Below are 13,898 nucleotides of genomic sequence, written 5' to 3'. Positions count from 1 at the left end.
GTTCCCTGGGCCCCACCAAAAGCCAGGAGTGAGCCCTGAACATAACTCATGTAGTCCCCAAACAAACCTATTATTATTTTGGTATTAACAATTGTTAGTGTGGGGCTGGAGTGATAATACAACAGGTCGGGCGTTTGCCTTGCATGCAGGCAACCCGGGTTCGATTCCCAGCATCCCATATGGTCCCCCAAGCACCGCCAGAAGTAACTCCCGAGTGCAAAACCAGGAGTAACCCCTGTGCATTGCTGGGTGTAACCCAAAAAGAAAAAAAAATGTTAGGATTTTTTTGTAGGTGTGGGTGGAGGTACAGGACTGGGGGCATTTGAGTGACACTCAGTGGTTCTGGGGGCTATTCCTGGCTCTATAGTAATAGGTCACTCATAGCAGTGCTCAGGGGACCATAATGATACCAGGGACTGAACGGAGGTCAGCCACATGCAAGGCAAGCACCACAAGCCCTGTGCTATTCTCGCTAGCCCCTGCCATTAATGATTCCTACGAGAAAACATTCTGAGATCCATTAGGGCAGCATCAGCATTTGCAAAACCCGCATTGTCCTTCCCCGTGTAAGCTGGACACTAGGAAGCATGAGCTGTCGATGGAGATTTAACCTCAGGCTTGCTGCTAATCTAGCATCACCCCCCTCCTGGGGTCCTGCCTCTGCAGCAGTTTTACAAGAGTTAGTAATGGGACTGGGAGAGGAGTTGGCGCCCTTACCACGTCCAGTACAGCTCGGAAAGATATGTCCAGGTAGACAGTGGTGGCATCCGTCCAGTCACGAACTGGCCTCACTTCCTTGTGGTAGGTTTGTAGCAGCTCCTTGGTGAGACGGGTCAGGGCACTGTTCCTCGGAGGAGGGGAGCCTGGAAAAGAATCGCCATGGAGCGGGAAAGAGGAACTTAGCATCATGAATTGATTTCTAACTGTTCAGCCCTTGGTGGCTCAAGGCAGAACTGAATTCGCGGCCCACCCAATCTGTTTAAATTCACGGCCAGCTTGTGGGCCCTTTGGCAGATCCTAATGTTAAGTTAGTTGACAGTTGCCAGTCCCACGAGTAAAATCTCACAATAAATCCACTCCATCTCCAATTTCTTTATACTGCAATCACATCTTGGATCGCATCTTGGAGACACAGCCTTCCTTTTATGCCTGTGTCACCCCATCCTGGTATAAAAAAAAGAGAGAGAAAAAGAAAGAAAGAAAGAAAGAAAGAAAGAAAGAAAGAAAGAAAGAAAGAAAGAAAGAAAGAAAGAAAGAAAGAAAGAAAGAAAGAAGGAAGGAAGGAAGGAAGGAAGGAAGGAAGAGAAAGAAAGAAAGAAAGAAAGAAAGAAAAAAGAAAGAAAGAAAGAAAGAAAGGAGGGAGGGAGGGAGGGAGGGAGGGAGAGAGAGAGAGAGAGAGAGAGAAAGAAAGAAAGAAAGAAAGAAAGAAAGAAAGAAAGAAAGAAAGAAAGAAAGAAAGAAAGAAAGAAAGAAAGAAAGAAAGAAAGAAAGAAGGAAGGAAGGAAGGAAGGAAGGAAGGAAGGAAGAAGAAAGAAAGAAAGAAAGAAAGAAAGAAAGAAAGAAAGAAAGAAAGAAAGAAAGAAAGAAAGAAAGAAAGAAAGAAAGAAAGAAAGAAAGAAAGAAAGAAAGAAAGAAAGAAAGAAAGAAGCCAATGTACAATGTACTCGGGGCTAAACTTATTCTCCCCCAATTTTTTTTCTGCCTTTCCATTTGTGGTTCAATAATTAGGGAACCATGCAGAAACATAACAGACAACCCTGAGATCTATGTAGATTTTAAAAGAATGGACTTCATAAGATTCCCATTCATACATTTCTCATTTATAAAAAAAACTCATAAAAAAAACATATTATAGACTAATACTCAAGGACAGTAGAAACAAGAGCTGGGAGGACTGGTCAAGAACTGAGTGCTGAACGTAGGTAAAGGGACGTGGATGATAATGTTTCAGTACCTGATTTGCAAACCATAATGCAATTATGCATAATTCACTGCAAGAGAGAATGAGAGAGAGAGAGAGAGAGAGAGAGAGAGAGAGAGAATTAAAATGCCTGCCATAGAGGCAGGATGGGATGAAGGCGGAAAGGAAACCTGGGGACAGTGGTGGTGAGAAATATATACTGGTGAGGGACTGGTGTTGCAACATTGTATGACTGAAACCCAGTCATGAAGAGCTTCGTAACTGTGTGTCTCCCGATGATTCAATAAAAAAAAAATTTTTTTTTTCAATCTCTTTTCTCCCTCACTCTACCTTTCAATCAAACACACTTGTCAGAAAATGAGATCTTCCTTTTGGGCAAATCCCCTCCAGATCTGGCCAGCAACCATCTCCTCTGACCCAGGAATCCTGATTTGTAGCAGAGCTATGCATGATTGGTGTTGCAGGCTGGGGAGGCCAGGTGGGGGGAAGCAAGCCAGAGAAACGAGCACCAACAATTGGAAGTGACAAATTTGTGAGAACTTCCTCCGAATTGCAAAAAGATATTTTGTTCAGAAGCTGTGCAGGGGCCCCTGGGGGATTCACAGCTTCACTCAGTTGTCGCGCTGGCGCGGGCGCACAGCTCCATGCCCCGTGTGCGTGAGTGAAATCCATCAGCGGGCTCCTGTGCGTGATCTCGCCTCGCTGCCGGGGCTTTTGATGGTTATTTTGATGGGCTGCTGAAGGTGTGTGTGTGGGATCCGGCAGGAAACTGTCAATGAGCTCTCTCCTCCCCGTGTGACAGAGCTGCTTCTCCCCATTTCTTTATGAAGGATGCATGTCACTGACTGCTACGGGCAGCGATGTCTGTGATTTATCAGTGTCGGCGGGGTGAAAATGCTAACCACGGTGCTGGGGGTGCCATTGCAGACTCAGTGTGGGCAGTGGAATATTCCCTTTCATTACCGCGAGCACTGCGAGTCTAATGAGCATTTTAACTCCCTCACCACTCACCCGAGAAGCCGCCTATAGTGGCATCGCTATTCAGGCATGCACTATGAAGGTGGGTGGCTGGCATCCGGTGTCATTTTTAGGGGTTTTGTGAACTGTGATTGTCAAAAAAATGTGCTGTGAATCTCTCTCCTCGAGACCGTTTCTTGCTGTTGTACCCCAGGGGAGAAACGTCAGGAGTACAGAGCGAAGCTGGTCTTGGTGCTTTTCCTGGGAACTTTCCCTGTGGGCAACTTTTACTTTTACCTCGCTTGGAAGCTCCCAATTCAAGTCCCAGTTGGGGAAACTGAAATGTGCATGTTTCAATCCACAAAACTACCAGAGACAGAATGAAAACATAATTCTGAGAAAGGACCGTATTTACCCTATACGCTCCACTCGTAAAGACACCTATTCCCCCTAGGAAACCATTCATAGGTCCCCTATGAATAAGCACATCTTTTTTAGAACATGCCCAAAGTCTTTGGGTTAAAAAAAAAGAAAGTTCTGAAAGTTAGAACTATGGTCAAAGAGAAAGGTAGGAGGAAAACACAAAAATAAGAGCAAAAGGAAGTGCACGTAGATTGTCCATAGGATTTTTTTTTATTTGTTTCAGATGGGAAGAAATAATAAATTACATTTCTACTATGAATGCAAATTTGCTTGAGGAGCAAGATCAATTACAGGAGAGAGATTAAGGATTTAAGTGACCATTAATTAACCGTAAATTATGCCCTTTGAAAGCGAATGTGACATTCACACAAGCACCAAATGACTCACAGTTCAATGATGTTTCATCAGACACTGGTGGGAGCTATCAACAGACCCAGGACAGATTCCTGGCTAGCACCGCCTTCTTGAATGCTAATAACCGGCTTCAAAGAATTCCTTGTGAGGTTTCTGGAAAGTGAAATGTGTGAGGGACTGAGCTATGAGTTAATAGCACTTTTAGGTGAGGAGAAATTTCTAAAAGATGATCCAACAGAAAATTCCTTTGTTGTCCTGGTCTGAATGAATTACATTCTGCGCACCCATCTTAAAAGTGTTCTGAGCTCTTTGATGAAAAAAGCCATTCTGGTCCAGAGATGTGGCTCAAAGGACTGGAGCGTGTGTGCTTTGCATGATGGAGCCCCAGGTTCAATTCCCACCTGTCACAGTCCTCCAAACACCAGCTGGAACAACCCCCAAGCGCTGAACCCAGGAGTAGTACCTGAGCACTGCTAAGTTTGTGCCCACCCACCCATTCCCCAGCACACATACACAGGAACAGCGCTGTTCGTGCTTTTTAAGAGAGTTGTATGAATATATCAGGTTACAAGGAAATAGAGGGTTAGGTATGTGAGTCCCTAATAATTATTTGTATAACTTTTTTTTTTGCAGTGTGGGGGATTGAACCCATTCATGCCAGCCATGTGCCCTACTATTGAACTACATCCCCAGCTCCCAATAATGATTGAATACTTTCTGGACCCAGAACTCGGTAGAAAGCCCTTATTACGAGTGATCTCATTAAACCTTTACAATGACCTTCTGGGATCAGCCCACTGCAACCCTATTAAGGTGACACTTTTATCATAGCTGGGGGGCTCTATAGACTTACTATTGTCCAAATGAAGTGGCTGGGTTTAAAATAGGGCAGGTCTGGATCCAAAACCATTTTACTGGGGCATTAGACCAATCTGGCTCCTGAGAATGTTAGAAATAGTAGTGAGTGACCCTTAAAAAGGATGCCATGCTACATGGCACGTATCATTGGAGAGAAACGACCCATTGTTACTTGCTCCGTGTGTCTGTCTTCAGGTTAGAACTGCACATCTGAAGTTTCCAATGCTATCTCTTATTTGACCTTCAGGAATATGAAAAATAAAATAAAACAAACTCAAGGGAAACAGAATCCCTAAGAGACTGGCTGGTGAGCAGAGGGGCAGAAATGACTCCCTCCCATCCTAACATATCCCCACAGAGGGCAGCTGCAAATTGGCCGTTAGTTCGGGGTCTTAGATTTACAAATTATCGTAATATTAACCCAATACAGATTCCAAGGGGCAATTTTTTCTGCAACAAATGTTCCTAACATGAATTATGCTCAAGCACTGATTATTAGATCAGACTAAAACACATTTTCTTCCATGTTTGGAACAAAAATCAAGCATAATACGAAACATCAGAAGGCAACGGCATTAAGAATTTCTTGTTTCCTTACATTCATTTTTCTATTTAATCTTACTTAGTTTAATGTTCACAATTATTTTGTGCTAAAAAACCCATTTGGTATGTAATGAAATTCCTCTGTTTTCATTTTTATAATTAAGATATGCTTTTATCCTTTAAGTTGAACATCCAGGATTTTTTGTTCTTTAATGATAAGTGGCTACTATTCTTCTCTACTCAATTAAAAAAATCATTTCCAGCTTTCTGGTCACCAAATTCCTTCCTCATTTCTGTAATTGCCTTATTCCACTTTCAGTTGTACTTTTAAAAGTGAAAACTCAGATGTGAGCTGTAGGATAACCTTAAAAAAATTAAAAGTGGGATATTGGGCACTCCCAGCATAAATAAATTCTTGACTCATGCATGTTTTCTAAGACTCTATTGTATTCCCACTAAAATGGTTCAATCCAAATAAAGTTAATACTGGCACTGTAGAAATATAGAGAAATTTATTTAAAAGTACATTAACATCAGAAGCATTTTGGGATGGGACTTAACTTTAAAAGCTTCTTGTTTATAATACTGATATTTACAGATGCATTTTTTGGTTATAAAAATGCATCCAAATGATATCCACATATCTGTGCTACAATGCATCCAAGAGTAAAGACTGTTTTGGATAAGAAAAATATACTAACTACACATAAAAGAAAACCTGAAACAGAGTGGCCCCGTGCTCAATTTTCTTGACTTCAAATGGCTGTAAAGAGAATATGATTTCTGAAAGGCAAAAATAGATCAGATGAGTCCAATGTTCCAGATTGGACTCATTTTCAGCAATAAAAAAAAGTCCCACAATGTAACCCTACACATATGTGGATCTGAGTCTGGAACTGTGAAAGTCAAGTCATAAGTCACTGGTATTCACGCAGCTTCCCAGGCTGCCAACTGATACGATGAAAAACAAACGAGCAGTTACAGAGCTCGGAGACGAAAACTACCAACGGCCTCCAGTTCCCCAGAGTCAGTCTCCTCCAGGCCAAGCCAAAAGATCTCAAAGGACTCACCTGCAGTCACCATCAGGATGAAGGGCCACAGCGAAGCCAGCACACTTGCCGGTACCCCTGGGCACATCTCACAGAGGAGAGGGATGCAAACTTGCCCGTTGAATGGAAAGCCACTTAATTTTTGCCTCAATGTTCCCCCTTCACTCTGTTTCTCCTCTGCCTGCCAGTTTAGGCAGTGCTTGCCGGGGCTATTTGATAAAACTAGACCAACGGCAATAACGGCACCACACCGTCCTCCCAGAATTGATGCGATCACAGTCGTCCTTCACGTCTCCACTTGGTTCTGCCCTGGGATCAGATCATAGCCAACATTTCCATTTCCCTAACAGAAGATAGCTAAGTGAATAATAGAATCTAAGAGGAGCCCCTACGGAGAGGAAATTCCACAGTAATATGATTTCCTTTACAGCCTTTACCTAAGGCAATGTTCTTGCTGACATTCAGGACACTAATTTCATTAATAATTGAAGCCCAAATAGCTGTTTCAAATCAGACTTATGCAGTAACATCTTCAGCATTTGACAATGGTTATTGAACTCCTTGGATTACATAAAGCTAATGGAAACCTGGTCTTGTCTAATGAAGAACAACTGCTAACAATACTGAGGGAAACTGCTTTTTTTGTTTTTCTTAAGCCCCTTTAATTAAAAGAAACATTGATTTTTGATAAATGGGAGTACTTCTCAAATTTCCACTGTTTCAGAAGGAGACTATATAAGAGAGGATGTTTCTGACCTTACAAGACACTTACTGAAGTTTTATGACTTTCCAGTACATTTTCCAATTTTTCACTTTTTGATTGAGTACCGACTTTCTCTTCATTATTAAGAAAAAAAGATATAAAATTCCATATAACTCTTTCCTTAGTAGGCCCTTAGGTGCTCAAGAAACAAAGTTTAATATCATTTTCAATATTTCCCTACCTCTTTATTTTTAAGAATTGTTTTTATGTATTGTAAATAATAGACGTGGACTGAAGCGATAGCACAGCGGGTAGGGCGTTTGCCTTGCACGTGGCTGACCAAGGTTCGATTCCTCCGTCCCTCTCAGAGAGCCCGGCAAGCTACCGAGAGTATCCCGCCTGCACGGCAGAGCCTGGCAAGCTACTCGTGGCGTATTCGATATGCCAAAAACAGTAACAACAAGTCTCACAATGGAGATGTTACTGGTGCCTGCTCGAACAAATCGAAGAACAACGGGACGACAATGCTACAGTACTAAATGTTTTCATAGAGAAAATTGAGCGGGAAAGCATATACCTAATCTCTTGATTATGTGGTCCCTTGGCTCAAAACTCACGAGACTTTCCTCTAATTTTCATCTTCCAGTCAAACGTAGCTTCTTCACTGGTTTCCTACAGTTGGTGAAGAGAGTTAGAAATGCGGAAAGGGAGAAAAACTAGAATGAACTCTGGGGCTCACTGAGTTGGTTTCAGAGTTATCCGTATGCATGGCCTCTAATACTAACTGTCACTGTCACTGTCATCCCGTTACTCATCGATTTGTTCGAGCGGGCACCAGCAACGTCTCTCACTGAGAGACTTATTGTTACTGTTTTTGGCATATCCAATACGCACGGGTAGCTTGCCAGGCTCTGCCGCGTGGGCTCCATACTCTCGGTAGCTTGCCAGGCTCTCCGAGAGGGGCGGAGGAATCGAACTCGGGTCAGCCTCGTGAAAGGCAAATGCCCAATCGCTATGCTATCGCTCCAGCCCCTAATACTAACTAGAGAAATAAATACAAGTGTAAATGTGTGTGCACACATGTTCACATACAGTGGGCCAGAGAGTCAGCTCACTCCAAAAGCAACGAGTACATCTGGCACAGATCCTGCCATACCTACTTAGCAGTGCCAGAAAGACAGTGGGTGAAGGCGGGCAGGGAAAGCAGGAGAGCCTGGGCAACTTGCTGTAACATGAAAAATGCTAAAGGAAAGGCTGGGATGAAGGCACAGAATTCAACCTGCATGGGCTCCTGGTGGCCAAATCCGTGACAACCTGAGTATCAAAATCAATAAAGATGGTCAAGGATTATGACCCATGAAATAGTCATCGACAAGTTCATGCTGATTTAATGCATAAAAATAAGGCTTGCATTACATTAGAATGCCAATGAATAAATGTAGAAGGAATGATGGCAACTTCAGGGCAATAATTCATGGAATATCAATGGGTGATGAAACACAACTTGGTGAAAGACTGTTGAGCATTGGCGCATTTGTGCAAAATTCTAATTATAAAAGTAAAAAGAAAAAAAAACTTTCCAATGGAGAAACCTGGCAGGAGAGATTTCAATTGGATGATGAACACTCACATGCCTGAAAATCTCAGGTACACGGGTTTTGTGAGTGAAATCTCCAGGCTTTCACAAAGTCAGATGTGGACTACCTTCCTCCATCTTCCTGTGCTCTGGGAAGCTCTGGCAGTCACACCCATGAATCACCTCATGGTGGTAAGTAAGCTCATTCACTGGCCATGATCCAGAGACTCATAAATGAATTATCAAAAGGGATCAACAAGATGCAGAATTTCTTCCGACCCCTTGCAAGGCTGAGTCGTCTGGGGCATCCTGTAAGTTCGAGGGTGATCCCTGTGCATGCCCAAACAGAACCCCGAAGATGAAAGCCTCCACACTTCACAACTGCAGTCATGCTCCCGGCTGTGCCCCACTGCTCGGATGAGCCTCATCCAGAAATTAATCTCTTGAAAATCTCAGATATGCAGGTTTGTGACTGAAATCTCCAGGCTTTCACGAAATCGGGGATGAGCTACCTCCTCCCAACTCTCCATACTTTTAGAAACCCTGGCAGTCAGACATATGCCTCATAGCTGCCACTCACTTAAAAATTTAACTCCAGCTGTATGACCCCATTAAAACTTTTGGACTTCCTGGGGCAGCATCGCAAACTCTACAACACTGATAAACCAGGAATAGCACACCTGATTGGGTGGGAGGTAATGTAGAAAGCAACCAATCTCAATTAACATAGAAACACAGAAGGCTTAACCTGTAACATCTCAGTAATCTCTTACACAAGGGCTTAATGGCTCCATGGAGAGATAACACAATCTTCACTTTTCTTCTAAGGAAAACTTTTCTTTTCTTTTTTTTGTTTTTTAGATACCTTCAATTTTATTTATTTGTTTATATGCTTTTTGGGTCACACCCGGCGATACTCAGGGGTTACTTCTGGCTCTGCACTCAGAAATTATCCTGGCGGTGCTCAGGGGACCATATGGGATGCTTGGAATTGAACCCAGGCTGGTCGCGTGCAAAGCAAATGCCCTATTTGCTGTGTTATCGCTCCAGCCCCAGGAAAACTTTTCTAAGGAAACATTTTTTGATCATGTTGTTAGCAAGTTATTGATAACAAGCAATATAAAATAAATTATTGGGGCTTGCTATGGGAGGGAGGCTTAAGAGGTGGCTGGGTAAATGGGAGACAATGATGAGGGAAGGTGTAATGGTGACGGGACTGGTGTTGGAATACTGAATGCCTGTAACAAATCATCATGATCAGCTTTGTAAACCACAGTGTTAATATAAACTGTAAGGGGGGAAATGTGCTACATATTTTTTTAAAAAGAAGCACTGCACTGTCGCACTGTCATCCCATTGTTCATCGATTTGTTCGAGTGGACACCAGTAATGTCTCCATGGTGAGACTTATTACTGTTTTTGACATATTGAATATGCCACAGGAAGCTGGTCAGGCTCTGCCATTCGGGCAGGATACTCTCAGTGTCTTGCCGGGCTCTCCGAGAGGGACGGAGGAATCAAACCCGGGTCGGCTGCATGCAAGGCCCTACCTGCTGTGCTAGAAAAAGAAGATGAAAAGAAAACTCACATGCCCAGTTGTGAGAGTTGTGCACCATGAAACAGGAACAGCTGAGGAGACATAGCAGTACCTGGTAGCCAGCTGCAGAGATTCATAGTTCAGATGGACACAGGAAGAAACACCCAGCACCAAGTCCACATCTAGGACACGCTAAAGAATGAGTGCATGTATAATATTCCAAAACGCCAACATCAAGAAAGTTCAGGAAAGAGCAAGACATGGTATCAACAAAAAACAGATGGAATAAACAGGCTTCTGAATTGGATACTTTTGCTAGAAAGAATAATTCAGAGAGAATGAGTGAAATTCTAATGGGGACTCTGGGTAGTCAGGCAGCAATGGGGAAGGACTGGCTTTGTCTGCGTTGAGATGAGGTCAAAGAGCATCCCTGTGTGTAAGAATAATACAGTGAGCACTCTGAAGTGGAAAGGTACCATGCTGGCTCAAATGTTCTTTCCTCTGTTCTTTCCATTTCTATGTGCATCCAAAATATTCCAGAAAAGGTGGCGGGGGGGGGGGGGGAGTTAAATGCTGCCTAAGAGAAGAAATGTGATGTGAAATTGTGGAAAGTCTTTTTGAAAAAGACCATTTAACATGGAGAGTACAATGCTAAGTGAAATGAGTCAGAAAGAGATAGACACAGAAGGACTGCACTCATTTGTGGAAAATAAAATAACATAATATGAGACGGACACCAAAGGACTTCAGACACTAAGGCCAAGAATATTGCCCCATAGTTGGAAGCCTGTCTCATGAGCTGGGGGAAAAGGCAGCTGGAATAGAGAGGGGATCACAATACTGGTTGGAGGAATCACTCAAGATGGGAGATGTGTGCTGAAAGCAGATAAAGGACCAAACGTGATGGCCTCTCAGTATTGCAAACCATAATGCCCAAAAGGAGAGAGAGAGTATGGGGGAAATTGTCTGCCATAGAGGCAGGGGGAGGGTTGGGATGGGGGCCAGAGATACTGGGGACATTGTGGGTGGAGAATGTGCACTGGTGGAGGGCTGGGTGTTTGATCATTGTATGGCTGAAACTCAAACATGAAAGCAAGAAAGAAAAAGAAAAAGAAAAAGATCATTTAGAGAGCAAGACCCAGCACTGAAGACAGTACTCCAAACCAGATTCTCGCATGCAGTAGGCCCTGAGCTTGCTCCCTGGCACTCCACAGCCTCCCCGGCACTACCAGAGCTGTTCTGAGCCCATCCCAGCCGGGGTGCTGCTGGAGCAGCTAAAAACAATAAACAAAATAGAGAGAGAGAGAGTGATGAGGTTTCATCAAAAGATGAGACCAAGGTCTGATGTGGCCTTCCAAGTCCTAGAACTTCTCATCAGTTCTCCACACGACCCGCTTCTCCCTCGTCCAAATTAGGACGAGAGGAAGACAAGCAGCAGATACCCCCTTTTTTTTATGGGTCAGGAACACTGAAGCGTGTCTTTAATGCAAAGGTTTAATTGAGATGATGATCGACCTTGTACTCCTGCCCACACATTTCAGAGAGTCAGACCTCCTGGGACACGCTCTCCTTCCCCTCGCTTCCCACTTTCTCAAAGGCCCATCTGTTACTGGAAGGCCACTGCTAATGATGTGTATTACAGGTACATTATGACCTTCATTAGCTAATTTCACAACAGTCGGGTGATCCTCCCCATTACAGATCTTTATTGGCCGACGATGCTGCCAGCTTGGGAACGGGTCTGCGTGAGTGGTTTGTCTTCAGCGTAGTTTATACAGATGTTTCCGGATTTCCAAGCTCCCCCGGCTCTGCATTGTCCCCTGGGACTGTCCACTGTACCCCCCACTGTACTGACCTGGCTGAGTTTCAGCTGTTTCCTGGGACCTCTCTTTTGGTTTAGGGCCTCTCACCATGGAACCTATAATTTTTCATGAGAATGATCTCAATTCACTCCTTAAATATTCTACTCATGGGGCTGGAGCAATAGCACAACAGATAGGGCATTTGCCTTGCATGCAGCTGACCCAGGTTCAATTCCCAACATCCCATATGGTCCCCTGAGCACCACCAGGGGTAATTCCTGAGTGCAGAGCCAGGAGTAACCCTTGTGCATCGCCGGGTGTGACCCAAAAAACAAAAAAAATTTTAAAATCTACTCACATTCCTGATATCCCATTGGTCAAGGATTTCACCCCCTTTCCTTCTGAGTTAGAAGGATGTGTGATTAGTTTATCCATTCAGGCTCTTTCAAACCAGCTGATCACTGTATCACTGTCATCTCCTTGTTCATCAATTTACCCAAGCTGGGGCACCAGTAATGTCTCCATTTGTCCCAGGCCTGAGATTTTAGCAGCCTCTCCTTACTCATCTTTCCCAATGATTGGAGGTTCTTTCGGGGTCAGGGGAATGAGACCTGTTATTGTTACTATTTTGGGCATATCAAATACACCTGGGGAGCTTGCCAGGCTCTGCCGTGCAGGCGGGAGACTCTCGGTAGTTTGCCAAGCTCTCTGAGAGGCATATATACATATTTCCCTCTATGATTTTATGGAAAATGGGTATCAAAAAATTGGAATCACCCAGGGGTAAGCACTTGGGCTTCTGAAATATGACCTAGAGCAAAGAAGGAAAGACTTATCAATCAGAACCAGCCAACCTCAGACAATGGTCCAGCCCAGTCCTGTCTTTAAGAGAAAACTAAAGATATATATCTCCATTTCTCCTGGGTCCTTATACCAAATCTCTCTTATATGGACCAGTGTCTTCTGGAAGAAGTAGGGGGAGAGGTTTTATTATGCAAACATAAGAAGCAAGTGTTTATTATGCAAACAGCAACTGAGTTATGTGTCCTTAAAGACTACTAAATAGTTTTTAATTACTGCTATATCAGTAAATCCTATAAATATGCAAATGCAATTAGTTCACAAAATAGGCCTTAAATATCTTTATTCCTCTCCAACAAAGTTCTTTGAAGTTAACCGCCAACTCTCTTTGTTCACTCCCTTGGCAGTCATACTACAATTGACAGGGATTTTGACAGATGTACATATTCAAGGGGAACCACATTTTCTGAGCACATCTGGTCAGCCTGGAGAGGAGCAGAAATGGGCACCCTGACCAAAACCAGAGCCCGCATGAATCGATTCCCCTATGAAATCAAACTCCGGAGATTGTCCTCCGCAATAAGCATCAAGGTGACACCGACAGCCCATTTCAAGCCAACAGCCACACTCCACATTTGATTTTCTCCTGGCTTAGCCATTTACACTGAATAAAAATGCACATGTTCGGGCCCTCTGAAAAAAGAAATAGAAAAAGAAGCAGCACCCTGCCCCGTCCCACCCCCAATGCGTGCCTTTGGCCTGTCCGAGTTTATGGGAGAAGCTCACTCAGAATGAAGGTCCTTTGCTGTGGACTCAGCCACGGGACACAGCTCATTCTGTTTCCCTGCATAGTGACCCATGAGAGGCTCACAGCCTTGGCCCTGTTACTGCCCGTTACTGCTGCTCAGCCTTCATTTTCACATCTGAACAAAGGCTAGAAATAGGCTCTGCTGAGTTTTCTATGGCTGCAGAGAAAACTGCCACATACTTGGTGGTTGAAGACAAAACTCATCTGTGAGCTCACAGTTCTGTAGGCCAGGAGCCCAGGCCCTGGACAGAGGCCCCCAGGCCAGCAATCATGGGGGGCACAGAGGGGCCATTCTTCCTGGGTCCAAAGAGCCCCCCAGGGGGCATCTCTGCCCGGCACCGCTCAGAGACAGCAGGTTTTTCAGCTTGGGATCAGCCACGATGGAAGATTTGCCACATGGAAAACAACCAGCCCTGCAGACCAGGAGCTATCTCACCAGCTGGTTACTGAACAGTGTGGAATCAAAGTGGGCACAGAGGCAACCCAAGTGCAGGGGGTTTGAGTCAGTCCGGAAGAGAGAAATCAATGATAATAACAACAACAACAAAAACTCTTCCCTTTTGGTC

At 44.0% G+C, this 13,898-nt stretch overlaps 1 protein-coding gene across 1 annotated transcript in view; it reads right to left on the bottom strand.

The window, feature by feature from the left end:
* The window catches only part of HTR3B (5-hydroxytryptamine receptor 3B), a 34,643-nt gene extending 28,461 nt beyond the window's left edge, over nt 1–6,182 (bottom strand). The window contains exons 1-2 of the mRNA XM_055132173.1: nt 6,127–6,182; nt 718–863 (exon numbers count right to left, since the gene is read on the bottom strand). Of these exons, the coding sequence (XP_054988148.1) occupies nt 718–863; nt 6,127–6,139 (159 nt within the window). The 5' untranslated portion in view covers nt 6,140–6,182. The remainder of the gene's footprint in view (nt 1–717; nt 864–6,126) is intronic.
* Nucleotides 6,183–13,898: the final 7,716 nt, after the last annotated feature.

This window comes from Sorex araneus, chromosome 3 (assembly GCF_027595985.1).
Source record: "Sorex araneus isolate mSorAra2 chromosome 3, mSorAra2.pri, whole genome shotgun sequence".
In the NCBI taxonomy this organism is placed as follows: domain Eukaryota; kingdom Metazoa; phylum Chordata; class Mammalia; order Eulipotyphla; family Soricidae; genus Sorex; species Sorex araneus.
This window is presented reverse-complemented; position numbering and strand designations above follow the sequence as displayed.